The sequence below is a fragment of the Lasiodiplodia theobromae genome (assembly GCF_012971845.1).
Source record: "Lasiodiplodia theobromae strain AM2As chromosome Unknown scaffold_6, whole genome shotgun sequence".
In the NCBI taxonomy this organism is placed as follows: Eukaryota; Fungi; Ascomycota; class Dothideomycetes; order Botryosphaeriales; family Botryosphaeriaceae; genus Lasiodiplodia; species Lasiodiplodia theobromae.
The window spans coordinates 116411-129527 of record NW_023336552.1 but is presented as its reverse complement, the minus strand read 5'-3'; the positions used below and the strand labels follow the sequence as shown (position 1 = coordinate 129527).

Sequence of the window (13117 nt, the reverse complement as noted above, 5' to 3'; positions counted from 1 at the left end):
TCTCGTAGCCAGCGTCCTTCATTCCCGTTTCCCGTCCGTCAAACCCGATTCCATCACGCCTTTGAGCAATTGCGAATGAGCGAAAATTATCCGAAGTAATACAGTAATAGTGTCTCCCCTCCCCTTTCATCGATCCGACGACAGGTGTATACGTAGGAGAAGCGGGGGGATGTTCGCTTTCCCTTAGGCGGCTTCGCCGGCCTTGTCCTTCTTCTTGGACTTCTTGGGCGGCGGGGCGCCTTCCTTCTTCTGGTGCACGATGAAGCGCGTGTAGCACTCTTCGCGATCCCACTCGAAGCCAGCGAGGATGGGGTTGTCGAGTTCGTCGTCAGCCTGGGTGGGTGGAAGGCTAACGTTAGCTCTGATGCCTTATCCGCAGTGGGCCGAATGTGGGGTTGAGATGGGCTTACCTTCTTCTTGAACTGCTTGTAGATTGCATCTAACGCGTCCTTGATCGTCACGCCCTTCAGGTTCCGTGCGGTGACCTCAAGGCCAAGCGGGAAGTGCAGGTCGATCTTCTTGACCATTGGGACGACGAGCGGCTTCTTCAACGCATCTTTCCACTCTTCTAGGGTTGCGGGTGACGTGTTGAGCTTCCTGTTTCAATGCGTCAGTATCTCGTGCGGGGTCGGATGGCTGCGGATTGCTCTTCTCGGCATACCAGTTCAGCTTCTGTGTCTCGGGTGCTATTTGCAGCTCTGCTCCTTCCTTCTCTGCGGTAGGCTGTGAGCGCTGCGCTCGTTTGTTCGAAGATGGTCGGCGGAACTTACCAAGATCGAGGATGTTGTAAACGCCGGGTGCTGAGGAGCTCTTTCTCCTGTGCTTGGGCTTGGTGTCGTCGAGAGTGCCGCCCTCTTCGACGGCCGAGTCGACCTTGTGGAGTGGTGCGGTATCGGCAGACATGGTTGGTGATGATCTGAACCGGATTGGTGGTTGCAGAGGAAGGCAAGTCAATGATGATGGCAGTCGAGTACACAAAGGGAGTTGTGTGATGAGAGAAGGAGGCAGAAGGCAGGGCGAGGCAGGCTCAATATAGGCGCGGCGCGGGGTCTGGCAGGCTGCGGGCTTTCTTTGGTGCAACAAGGTCTTGGGATGAGGAGACGAGCACCTGACCCGCGTTGTCCATCCATGCCACTCTCGAGATCAGCTCCTCTCCCCATGGCGCTGGTGCCGCCCCCGGGCTCACCCCAGGGCGGTGCCCCGACGCGGGCAGGCTGGGGCGGGCGTTCGACGTGATGCTCACGCTGCCGCTCACACCACACAACGCAACGGCGCCAGTGCGCAACATCCAGCGAATCAGCGTCGATCGTGTAGGCGAAGCTTGGGCCACGGGCAGCGCGCCATGCCCAGCCGTCATTGGCCGGGTGCCGGCGTTCTTTGTTGCCAGAAAAGCTGGGGTGGCGCTGTGGTCGCGAGTCCGGAATGCGGGGAAAGCTCTTGGGCTGCTCCTGCCAGCGCTCGTTGGCTCTGCCGTTTCCCCTGCGCTGCGCCCTGCCGTCACGGCCTATGCTGTCACGGCCTATGCTGTCATCCGTCAACTCTATGCAACCTGCCGACCTGCTCTCTGCCCATTGGCCGTTTTTCGACACGCTGCTCGTGCTGTTCGACCTCCATGGTGTACATGCTTTGGCGGGCCGGACGCACGCATTCAGACAGCGGAAATGTGGCACCCGAACGCTCGCCATGCACGCTACAGCATACTGACTACGCAACCAGCGGAAGTAAGGGGCGCTAATGCAGCATCAACCCCCGCAATCTTTCTCTTCCAGCACCTCTTTCGACCGATTGTCGTTGCTAGGGGCCTAGCTAACTACATGCTGATCGAATAGCCCCTCACACGAGCTTTCCCTGCCCGCGTGCCGAAACTTGCATGGTCCCGTATGATGCGTCACTGGGACCCGGGCGGGCAATGGAAGCAGACGGGGGCCGCCGTTGCGGAGCTCTCACACGACACCTCTCGCGCGGCTGCTTCATCAGGCACCGGCTGCATTACGGCGCCTAGCTGTTCTGGGGCGTGCATGGTGTCGTGTTAATGGTCTACCGTTCCCCATGGTGCGGCTATTCGGCCCTCGCGGAAGGAGGGGGCTGAGGCCGATGACGACAGTGGTGAACAGCTCTGCGTAGGAATCCAAGTGGTACCGTGATGGCCCGCCCGGTCCCGATTCGGGGAGTGAGTTTAGGACATGCGACTCTGCGGCCGCTCTTTTCTCGGTCAATTGGAGCTAATTGAGTGACGATAGCTGAGCTGAGGTGGCATTCCGCGAAGCTGGATTGCCGGTGTCGGCTGCATGCCGGAGCTGTGGGCGACAAGGGGCGCGCAGATGTCACGACTTGAAGATGAAGCAAGCCACCGCGTGTTCTGCCTCATCAGGCCCCCACATTGTCTCTGTAGAGCGAGATGCGATGGCTGATGGGCACGGATGTGGTGAGATGCCGATCTCGCGTGTTGTGGCCTGCCTCCCCCCTCCCAGAAAATGCCGCCTGCGAGAACATGGGGCCACGCAGTCATGTGTCCAGCCCCGATCGTTTATTTGCGCAGGTCTAGAGCAGCCGTTCGCGCGCATACGCAATATATGTGTCGATATCGGCCGAAATGCTCGCGTTCAATATGGCCTTTGCTTCACCTCCGCAATGCTGTCACTGTACGTCACTCGAAGAGGAAGTCTCATGCTGTCGCCGCTGTCCGCCTGTCTCTCATTCCGCCATCATTAATTCCTCGCGATCAAGAGCATTGGAGCTGGAACGCGACTGAGCGACATTCTGATCACCAGCAGTGTTCGGCACATAAATCCCATCAGAAATATTTCTACATTCGTTGGTTGCCATCTCGGTCTCCCTTGTGCACACTCATCGAAAACTACTTATCTATTCCACGAACCTCTGGGTACTTGCGGTCGAAGTTCGACACGAACCCTGTCCAATTCTACACAACTTTATAATCAGAGCCCGATATCGCAACACACTAGAAAGACACTCTCCTTTGTCCGCCCACGGCATTAGCGATTCCACAAATGTGCTAGAGATTGAAGACTGTTGCGTTCTCCTTAGGGAGATGCAACAATTGGAGCTGGGTCGTAATTGGAAGAGCATGCACTCAAGTCAAGGCGGTCTATCTTACGATGCAACAAGAAACCTTTCTCAACCACGGTTCCGTGAAGCTGAGCTGAGCTGACTATGGTTGTGTGTTGTAGCAGACCGGTGTCGACGGCAGAGCGGGCGCAAGGCGGAAAGGCCTCCCGCCGTTGCCCCACGTAGGTACGAAGTGGGGCTGTCTGTCCCCCAATCCATGCGGAGGATAGCCATCGCGCAGTGCTTTTCGACGCGCTCATCTGCTCTCATTGGATCAATGTCGGATCGAGCAGCTCAAGTCGTCCAGTCAGGACATGGCCACCTATGGCAGCGCATCGTTGTGTGAAGAAGGTTTTGCGGACCGTAAAGGACGGCAGCGCTTCGATGACCTCATACCCGGTCGCCTAGCTGCATGAGCTGTTAACCGGTGGAGACGTTGCGCAACCTTCGTCTTGACACGTTCGAAAAATCATCTGCGCAGATCAGGGTACTCGACCCCTCCATAGCAACAGTCTGCTGTCAGAACTCCCCTCTTCTTGCAACCGTCTGATCGCTCCCCCCGCGCGCAGCCGGCCGACTCCCTGCCTTCTCAATTCCAGATTTGAGAATCGGAAGCTTCCGCACAACTCTGTATCAAGATGGCTGCCGGAACGGATAAGCATGCCTGGTGGAAGGAGGCCGTAATCTATCAAGTACGTTTCCTCAAAAAGACTCACCCCTCTTCAATACTAATGAAGCAAGATCTACCCGGCTTCATTCTACGATCTGAACGGCGATGGCTGGGGCGACATCAAGGGAATCACTGCGAAGCTCGACTACTTGAAGGATTTGGGAGGTTGGATAACAAAGATTACCCTTTTTGATGAGAACAAAGCTGATTGAATCTGGCATCCAGTTGACATTGTCTGGTCATCTCCATGTGTGTAACGAGCTTCCAGTAGACTATGGCTTGTGCAACAGCTAATTCGTTTTAGTCTTCAAATCCCCCCAGGCCGATATGGGATATGGTGTGTAGCCCTTTTTTGATTGGATTGAATTGTAATTCCAGAGCCCTATACTGATTTTAGAATCTTAGATATTGTAAATTTGACCCGAAAACTACAGTATATTCCGCTTGAAACTGACAGATTTGTTAGTCCGACTATAAGGACATTGATCCCAGCTACGGCACTTTGGGTGATGTTGATGAACTCATTGCTGAGCTGAAAAAGCGCGACATGAAGCTCATGGTTGACTTGGTTGTCAACCATACTTCTGATCAGGTAAGTTGATTTCGAATAAATTTTTGAAGTAGACTTTGGCACGTTGCTTTCTCTTTTCCAGTTCGCCATATCCAAAGAGTCCAGCACAACTGCTAATCATCCTATCAGCACCCCTGGTTTTTGAAGTCTCGCTCTTCTAAAACTGACCCATACCGTGACTGGTACATCTGGAAGGCCCCGAGGTTCGATGAGAATGGTAACCGGCAGCCTCCTAACAACTGGGCTCAACTTCTTGGTGAGGGTAACTCCGCATGGACCTGGGACGAGAAGACCCAGGAGTACTATCTCTCTCTTTTCACCCCTGAGCAGCCAGATCTCAACTGGGAATGTGAGGCTGTTCGTGAGGCTGTGCATGACGTGCTTCGCTTTTGGCTGGACAAGGGGGCTTGCGGCTTCCGGATGGATGTCATCAACCACATTTCCAAAGTACAGACATTTCCGGATGCCCCCTACAAGACGCCAGGTCATCAGTTTCAGCCAGGAGACCAATTCTTTGCCAACGGCCCGCGCATGCATGAGTTTTTGAAGGAGATTCACCAGAAGGTTCTCTCGCACTACGACACCATCACCGTTGGTGAGATGCCCTTCGTGCGGGACGAAGATGAAATTATCAGGGGCGTAGGCGCAAAGGAGAATGAACTGAGAATGATCTTCTCCTTCGACATCGTCGACATTGACAACGTCCCCAATCTTGGCTTCAAACTGGCCCTCCACCCGTGGGACGCCCGCGATCTCCGCCGCATCGTGAACCGTCTCCAGCGGCTCATGATCGAGCGGGATGGGTGGAACTCTGTTTTCATCGAGAACCACGACCAGCCCCGCAGTGTTTCACGCTACACTGACGACAGCGACCAATGGAGAGACTACGGCGCGAAGTTGCTCTGCTTGATGCAGACGACACTCTCCGGCACTCTCTACGTCTATCAGGGCGAGGAACTCGGCATGAGGAACGTGCCGCCGGAGTGGGAGCCGGCCGAGTACAAGGACATCGAGACAATCAACTACTGGAAAAAGTGAGTTTCCCCCCTCCCATCCATCCTCCTCTACGGTCTCCCTTGGAGTCCATTCGTCCACAGTCGCTGACACGCGTCAACCAGGATGAACACCATGTACCCCAACGACGCAGCCAAGCTCAAAGAAGCGCGGCACGTCATGCAGCGCAAAGCACGCGACCACGCACGCACGCCGGTGCAGTGGACTGGCGGGCCAAACGGCGGCTTCTCGCCGAACCTGAAGGCGGGCGCGCAGCCGTGGATGCGCGTCAACGACGACTACGCCACCGTCAACGCCGAGCGCCAGCTCGCGCACGACCCGGCCTCGGACGGGCAGCTGTCGGTGCACCAGTTCTGGCGCCGCGCCCTCGAGAACCGCAAGCGCCACAAGGACGTCTTCGTGTACGGCGACTTCAAGGCCCTGGGCGACCCGCACCCGGCCGTCTTCGCCTACAAGCGCTGGAGCGACAAGGAGGCGTTCGTCACCATCCTGAACTTCTCTGGCGATGAGGTCGAGTGGGAGATTCCGCACGAGGCCAAGGTGAAGAGCTGGGCCGCTTGGAACTATGACAAGGAGAAGCCCGAGGGTCTGGCGACCGAAGGGAAGATCAAGTTGAAGCCGTGGGTGGGGTTGTTGGCTGTGGCTGATGTGTAAATGATCAGGGGCTGCTAGAGGTACTTGAGTAGGTCGATGGGCTCTTTCCCTCAACCAAACTCTGCTCTGATGGGTCAAGGGTCCGTGAGTGAGTGGTAGACGTACAGATGGACAATCAATGAAGATTCCGTGCACTGCCGCTGTGATGATACAGATGGACCCTCAACTAGCTCTCATCCGAACCACAAGACCTCTCTTGATATATCAAAAAAAAAAAAAAAGATCACCTTTCCATCAACTGGTGACAGCTGGTAGAATAACTAGAAAGTGGGTGGTTATAGACAGTGGTCATGTCCGTCCAGTCTCACCTAAGGCCGCACTTCTGATTAATGCCTTATTTCTATGGCTCTTTCGGATTGGAAATTCAAATTATTTGCTCAAAGTATAGAGGGGTGCTGCAGCCGATGGCTAGCGTAAAGAATAACAGGGCTCTAGAATATAGTGTAATTGTGCCCCAGCTCTGTTTTAGAAAAATTAACATACTTGGGTAGTTGAGGCTATCGTCCGGACGTGTATGTAGAATTTTTAATCCGACATTCTCGTCCGGACGAGAGCTCCAGCTGCCCATGACATGAGCAAAAAATAAAGCCACGCTAGCCATCGGCTGCGAGAGGGGACTGTAGGTATACTCAAGCCACCGGGAAACTGACCCTTTTAATTCCCGATTCCCGTCCTGCTACTACTTTAGGTCGCAGTCTCAGTTGACCGGCGGCAAGGCGGACCAGCCAATGACACAGCTTGTTCTCAACCACAAAGTGGTAGAGTATCCGTGCACAGTTCCATACTTTCACAGGGGTCAGTACGATTTCTTTCTTTCCCCTCTTTCTCCCTTACCGCATTTGCGCCCCCGACGTCATCTGTGCGATTCAACCCCCCTGCCACGTGTTGTTGCGACTCATGGCCCTTTCGCTTTTCCTTCCCCACACCAAGACCGGCGCCCAAGACCCTATCATGGGGATCACTGGGGCCGCCGATAGTGGGGGGCCTGACGAATCTAACAGCACCAGAGCCAAAACGAACGAACACACAAAGACCACTGCTGGATCGCGCTTCAGATTTGTGCAATACCGAGCCTTCTTATTCAGAGAAATGCAGAAATTAGGAAAATGAGGAGCGGTGGAGGCGATAGCGCTATACTCAGCGCATATCAGCACATGGCGCGATTCTATCGTCCGATTTAGGACATGAGAATCCATAGAATAACTCGTGACATCCCCTCCTTTCCTCGGCTGACATGAAGAGGCCAAACGTATGACTGTCCTCAACGAACTTCTTTGGGGTCCAGTGACTCATTCAACAGGTGAAAGAGACGGCGTTGAGGAAATGGATTGCCCGGAGCCAAAGGATTGTCCAGCTAGTGGCTGGATTGGCACTGCCCGTGTCCAGTTGATGCCAAGTCATGGCGAAGCTCGGCATAAGACGCTGAGGGCACTTCTTAGTCACAGGATACGAGTATGCTTGGAGTGGTCAGCGACTCTGGAACCGGGGGAACTTGGGAACAGCAAGCTTGTGTTAAGGGTCATTTCCATTCATGAATGCTGGTAAGCTCACAGCAAGCGTGCCGCTTCGTACGAATCTAATCGATTAAATATGATATGCTTGTGCCTTCCACGGCACTAATCCAACCGAGAGGGATATGCAAGGAGCGAGTGAGTATGCAACAGTCACACGCGTCTAGTGTACCCTGTCCTTTCCAACTTCGGAAAATGAACTGAAAGATGAATGAGTGGAGTTCATCGTCAAGCCGCCTCCAGAGACATTAGTAGAGGGGCAAGGCGCCACACTGAAACATCGAGCGCTCCTCAGGTAGCTCACGAAATGAAGGTGGCCTCGGTGAACAGAAGACCCTCCTCCGTCTTCTCCTCATCACCGACCTTGACCTTGATCGTCAGCTTGGGCGTGTACTGGTAGATGTAAGGCTTGGTGCCGGCGGCGCTGGCAACAATAGCCTTGACGAATCCCGGGACTTCGGCCATGACGTCAACACGATCCACACGCGGGCCAAGGGAACCGGTCAGGTCCGCGTGCACATCCTTTCCGTCCGCAGTCTTGCCGTTCCAGACATACGATGCAGAGACAGGCTCGGGCCAGTCGTTGTCCGTGTCCTGCTTCTTCTCCGTGTGCTTTGCAGTGTTGTGTGCTCCGGCAAAAATAAGCGCGCCCTCGGTTGCGATGCCGCCAACGCTGACCACGGTCGAGCCGTACGAGGGAGGGGTGACGTACTCCATCATAACGGCGGAGTAGGTGGGTGACTGGAAGTTGACGAAGTTCCAGCTAGCGGCTGTAGTTTGGGTTGGTTAGTCTTGAGACGGCCGAAGGTGCGCCGATGCGGGATATTCTCTCACCTGCGTGATGTGGCTTCATGCCCTGGAGAGCGTGCACGAAGAAGCCTCTGCCGGCGAAATCAATCTCGCCAGCCTTGGTCAGGATGCTGCCTTCGACCTTGCACCGGGGCCAGAAAGCGTGTCTCATCGAGCCCCAAGGGTTGGCGGGGTCGGTACCGAAGTAGCTTGTGCCATTCTTGCCAACGACGAAACCGGGGGCGGTCCTGGTGAACTTCAACGTCACAATGCTCTGCTTGTTGGTCGAGGACTTGATCGTGTACGAGGAGCCATCGGCGGCGAGCTCGACGGAGCAGTTGTCGGCGTAGAAGCTGTGCTTGGCCTCGTCAAAGCGGTGGTTGCTCAGCGGGTCCGACGACCACAGGTGCGGCGTCTTACCGCCGTCCTGGTAGAAGACCTTGCAGTTAAACTGGCACGTGGTGCGGATGCCTCTGGGAAGCAGGGTCATTAGGTCATTGCTAATTGCAGGTGGGCAGGAAGTTGCTCACGCTACATTGCTGTAGATGACCTGGACCATGGCGAGGTGGCCGCTGTCGGCAGTGAGGTAGAACGTCTGCGTCTCGACGCAGGTCGATTCCATGGCAACCCACTTCAAGTCATCTTTCTGGAGCTCGGTGTAGGGCGTCTCGGCGGCCTGCTTGGTGACTGGCTGGATGGCTTCGGGGCCATAGATGGGCTCCTGGGTGCCGGCGACGTTGGCGAGCCTGCGCGGTGAGCATCTGGGGCGCAGGTGCGCGGGGAAAGGTAACTGACTGCTGCTTGGCCCAGTTGAACATGGTGGATGGAAGTGCGGTTTGCTTGGCTGGGTTGTACGGATGTATCGGGGTGGGGGTGACGGTTCGGGCGGCAAGGCGGCAGGCTGCGAAAGTTCGGCGCGTCTAGAAGGCAGGAAAGGCGAGGCACGCGCGCGGCGCGCGGAAGGTGTCACTGGGCGGAAGCGGCGGGCGTGCCTTGGCGGGTCTTGTGCCGAATCGGGGCAAGCCGAGGCCGGCAGTGATTGGTGGCCTGGCTGGTGTCACGGCTTCTGCGCTCCAGGGCCGCGGTGGGCGATGCGCTATGACGGCGAGGTCGCTCAGAGTCTGCTGGCTAGAATCCTCATCCACCCGGGCCCCGCTGACAAGGCCGCCGCCGCACATCGCACGTCTCCAGCAATTTCGTCCCTCTCCCTTCTCCTCACCACGCAGGTCCACTTGCGCGCAGACGATCGCCGCCCCCAGCGCTTCCGCTGCAGCCCGCACCCCAGTCTCGCCGCCGAGACTACCAGCGCGCGCCCAGCCGGCTTTTGCTCGCCCTCTGCCTCGGCCAATTCCCGGCCGCGCCCAGCCCTCTCCCCTCGCGCGCCCTATGACGCGGGCGCCATCTCAATCGCTGTGACGACTCTTCAATCCACGCCCGGTTGCGCTGCATCGAACCCTGGTTCTCAGGAACAGGCAGACCCGCCCGCGTGTTCCCCGCCATTGGTCCACCTGCGCGCCTTTCACCCGTCGGCACTCCCGCTCGCGCACCGCGGATGCTCCCTCGCTGCCCTTGTCTCTGTCCACACCAGCACTCACCACAGCACACGCTGCCCTGATTCCAGCTTGAGATCGATAGCCTCCCGCGCCCACGACAAAGTAAGCTTAAAAATTGCCCGTGCGTCAGTGCACCCCTCTGCGGCGTAGTCCGTGGCGCCCGCTTCGATGCAGCAGCCGCCCAGGATCCTCTGACTGAGACTTTACTAGGCTCTTTCCGAATATGTCTAAATTTGAGCAGGGCGACGAAGCCCTCCAACAGGGTGTGCGCTTCGCCTCGCACAACGAAGAGATCGAGCCCGACCAGGTGCTCCAGCAAGTCGAAACGATGACGGGAGCGGAAGAAAGGCCAAGAGGAGATCTTGGCCCGGAAACGCAACAAGAACTCCGCAACCTTGCCTCGACGCTGCAGCACTCGCGCCTCCAGTCAAAGAGATTAGAGAACTTCTCCTACGAGCCCGTGTCGTTGCCGGCCTCTAGAGTAAGCGACTTGGCCACTGACTCGGTCTTCGTTCCGCATGTTGATCCGTACTTGTAGGCGCCCTCTCCTTCGTCGGGTTCGCGAACGCCCATGGCATTTTCTGGCGCGCCGTCGCCCAGACCCTCTCCGCCGACCTCCACGATGCACTCCCCTCCACTCACCCCCGCCGCAACCCAGTCCAGGGACAGCAAGCAGAGCTCCGCGCCTGCGAGCCGGCTCTCGCAGGACTCGACCATCATGACCCCCGAGGTGTCTCCACCCCACGATACTCCGCCCACGTCGTTGTCGGCCTCGGAAGAGGAGAGGAAAAAGCCGCCACACATAAACGTTCCCGCCGCGCCATATGCCAAGCATGGCTCCGACACTACCGGTATCACCAGCCATCCCAGGGAGCCTCCCAGGTTCACAGTTGGGCCCTCCGGTGATTCTCTGCCTGGATCAAAGGATGTTAGCCCCTCTGCTTCGGGCACAAGTACTCCTGGGGATGCCGGGACTGGCCCCAGCACCCCTGCCCCACAGTCGCCATACATGCGCCCGACCTTGTCGCCAAGAGGCGAAATCGATGATCCCTACTCGCGCGCCAAACGGATGCCGCAGAACCGCGACAGGACCTCGCTAGATCCTAGGTTTATATTCGGCCGCGACCGCGACGCGAAAGCCAAGTCTGCGACCACACCGCTCCCCCGCTCCAGAGGCAACGGCTCGGAAAAGGAAGGGAAACGCCACACGCTCTTCCACGGCCACCACCATCACCACAAGAAGCATGACAAGCACGAGTACGATGACCATCGTGAGGAAACTGCTGATCATTTGAAGGAAAAGCACGGGTCAATGTCGGAACTGAAGAGGTTCTTTAAGATTGGGGGCCACAAGCGGGACAAGAGCAAGAGCAGACCTGTGTCTCCATCCGAGTCATCCGGCGTCCTGTCGGCGAAGAACAGCAAATCCGGCACGCGTACTCCTCCTTCCAGAAGTAACACTGTCGCAATACCATTCGCTGATGATCACGGGCTCGAGGCCAGGTATGGCAAGTTTGGAAAAGTGCTCGGTTCGGGTGCGGGAGGTTCAGTTCGCATTGTAAAAAGAGCGAGTGATGGCACGGTGTTCGCTGTCAAGCAATTCCGAGCCAAGCACTCGTACGAGAGCGACAAGGAGTACACCAAGAAGCTCACTGGCGAGTTCTGCATTGGCTCGACGTTGCATCACGGCAACATCATTGAAACCATGGACCTGGTCCAAGAGAAGAGTAATTGGTATGTCGTGATGGAATACGCACCCTTCGATCTATTTGCGATCGTCATGACGGGCAAGATGAGCAGAGAAGAAGTCGCTTGCTGCACGCTCCAGATTTTGAACGGAGTCTCGTATCTGCACAGCATGGGATTGGCACATCGGGATCTGAAGTTGGACAACGTGGTCGTCAACGAGCACGGGATCATGAAGATCATCGATTTTGGCAGTGCTGCTGTCTTCAGATATCCCTTTGAGAACGACATCGTCCTCGCTAGTGGTAAGTTATCGTCTGTCGATTGAGAGTGGACACGCCGCGATCAGACTAACACGAAGTCTGTTGCAGGTATCGTTGGATCCGATCCGTATCTCGCTCCTGAGGTTTATGACTTGCAGAAGTATGATCCGCAGCCCACTGATATCTGGTCGATTGCCATCATCTTCTGCTGTATGACTCTGCGTCGATTCCCTTGGAAAGCACCCCGCACATCGGATAATTCCTTCAAGCTGTTTGTTTCGCCTCCAAACACCAATGATTGGCCGCAGCACACGTCAAGAAAATCTTCCGAAATGCATGGACCGTCTCACAGCGCGCTTGATGTCAAGGAGCATGGCCACGATCATGGATCTAGGCGTGCTATCGAAAGTGCGCCAGCAAGTCGGATGCCCAGCCAGGTTGATCCCAAAGACACAAGTCAGAACAACCACCACCATGCCAACGGCGATGGCCAGGGTGATCGCCCTACCACGGCTGGCGGGAATGCACAGAACGCACCGCCCTCAAGGAACGGCAAGGATACGTCGACGGCGCCGCAAGCACAGCAGACGATCAAGGGGCCGTGGCGTCTGCTTCGCCTGCTCCCGCGCGAGAGCCGTCACATCATCGGACGCATGCTGGAGATCGACCCGAAGAAGCGGGCGACACTGGAGGAGATCATGGACGATAAGTGGGTCAAGGCGACTCCGGTGTGCCAGCAGCTTGAAGGCGGCAAAATCGTCGCCGCGGACAACCACACGCACACGCTCGAGCCAGGCAGCGCGACGGCCGTCGCGGCCACGCCCGCCCCGAGCCACAAGAAGTGAGCAAGCGTACTACTAATCTACACTATCTTTTCACCTTTTTGCAGTTTGACAGTTTTTTTACTTCTTCAACACCTCGGCGCAAGAGCTGGATTTGATGTTTTGAGCGTGGAGAGACAGTTCGATTTCATTTCCATAGAAGGCGGTTTAATTCACGAGAAAAGCCTTTGCGGGCGTGGGGGTTTTTTTTTTTACAGTTATTGGTTGTTGTACAGAGCATTGTTGTTAGCGGCGCAGGTTGGATGGGGGTGGGGACTGCATGCGGGCTTTTTACACAGCGTAGAAGGGGACTCTCAGAAGGCTTTTTTTCAGGCGGGAGCGATACTAGAGGCAGTAATCGCTCGTCCTTCCATTCGCAGTAAGCAGCAGGCAAAATTCGACAGATTTCGTCTCCGCAGCGGCGGAAATTACTATGGACTGCCAAGGTCGCAGCGGAGCGTTGCGTGCAATTGCGCCCGGGCGGGTAAAACGGGCGACGTCACGGGCTTCATTAAA

General features: G+C 56.4%; 4 protein-coding genes across 4 annotated transcripts; 2 read left to right on the top strand and 2 right to left on the bottom strand.

The window, feature by feature from the left end:
• Positions 1–183: 183 nt before the first annotated feature.
• Positions 184–903, bottom strand: LTHEOB_2295 (uncharacterized protein; the record flags this gene model as incomplete). Its single annotated transcript, XM_035511091.1, has 4 exons — positions 184–333; positions 411–597; positions 662–713; positions 771–903. 4 exons carry the CDS (start codon positions 901–903, stop codon positions 184–186), a joined length of 522 nt encoding a protein of 173 aa, XP_035364004.1.
• A 2804-nt stretch (positions 904–3707) lies between these two features.
• Positions 3708–5978, top strand: LTHEOB_2294 (Alpha-glucosidase maltase; the record flags this gene model as incomplete). The annotated part of the gene is made up of 7 exons (XM_035511090.1): positions 3708–3761; positions 3811–3904; positions 3965–3972; positions 4044–4076; positions 4206–4331; positions 4440–5344; positions 5429–5978. 7 exons carry the CDS (start codon positions 3708–3710, stop codon positions 5976–5978), a joined length of 1770 nt encoding a protein of 589 aa, XP_035364003.1.
• Positions 5979–7789: 1811 nt separating this feature from the next.
• Positions 7790–9096, bottom strand: LTHEOB_2293 (Svp1-like protein; the record flags this gene model as incomplete). The annotated part of the gene is made up of 4 exons (XM_035511089.1): positions 7790–8259; positions 8324–8751; positions 8809–9024; positions 9074–9096. 4 exons carry the CDS (start codon positions 9094–9096, stop codon positions 7790–7792), a joined length of 1137 nt encoding a protein of 378 aa, XP_035364002.1.
• A 958-nt stretch (positions 9097–10054) lies between these two features.
• LTHEOB_2292 (Hal protein kinase) lies at positions 10055–12625 on the top strand (the record flags this gene model as incomplete). Its single annotated transcript, XM_035511088.1, has 3 exons — positions 10055–10312; positions 10370–11822; positions 11889–12625. The coding sequence occupies 3 exons, from the start codon at positions 10055–10057 to the stop codon at positions 12623–12625; spliced, it is 2448 nt and encodes an 815-aa protein (XP_035364001.1).
• Positions 12626–13117: the final 492 nt, after the last annotated feature.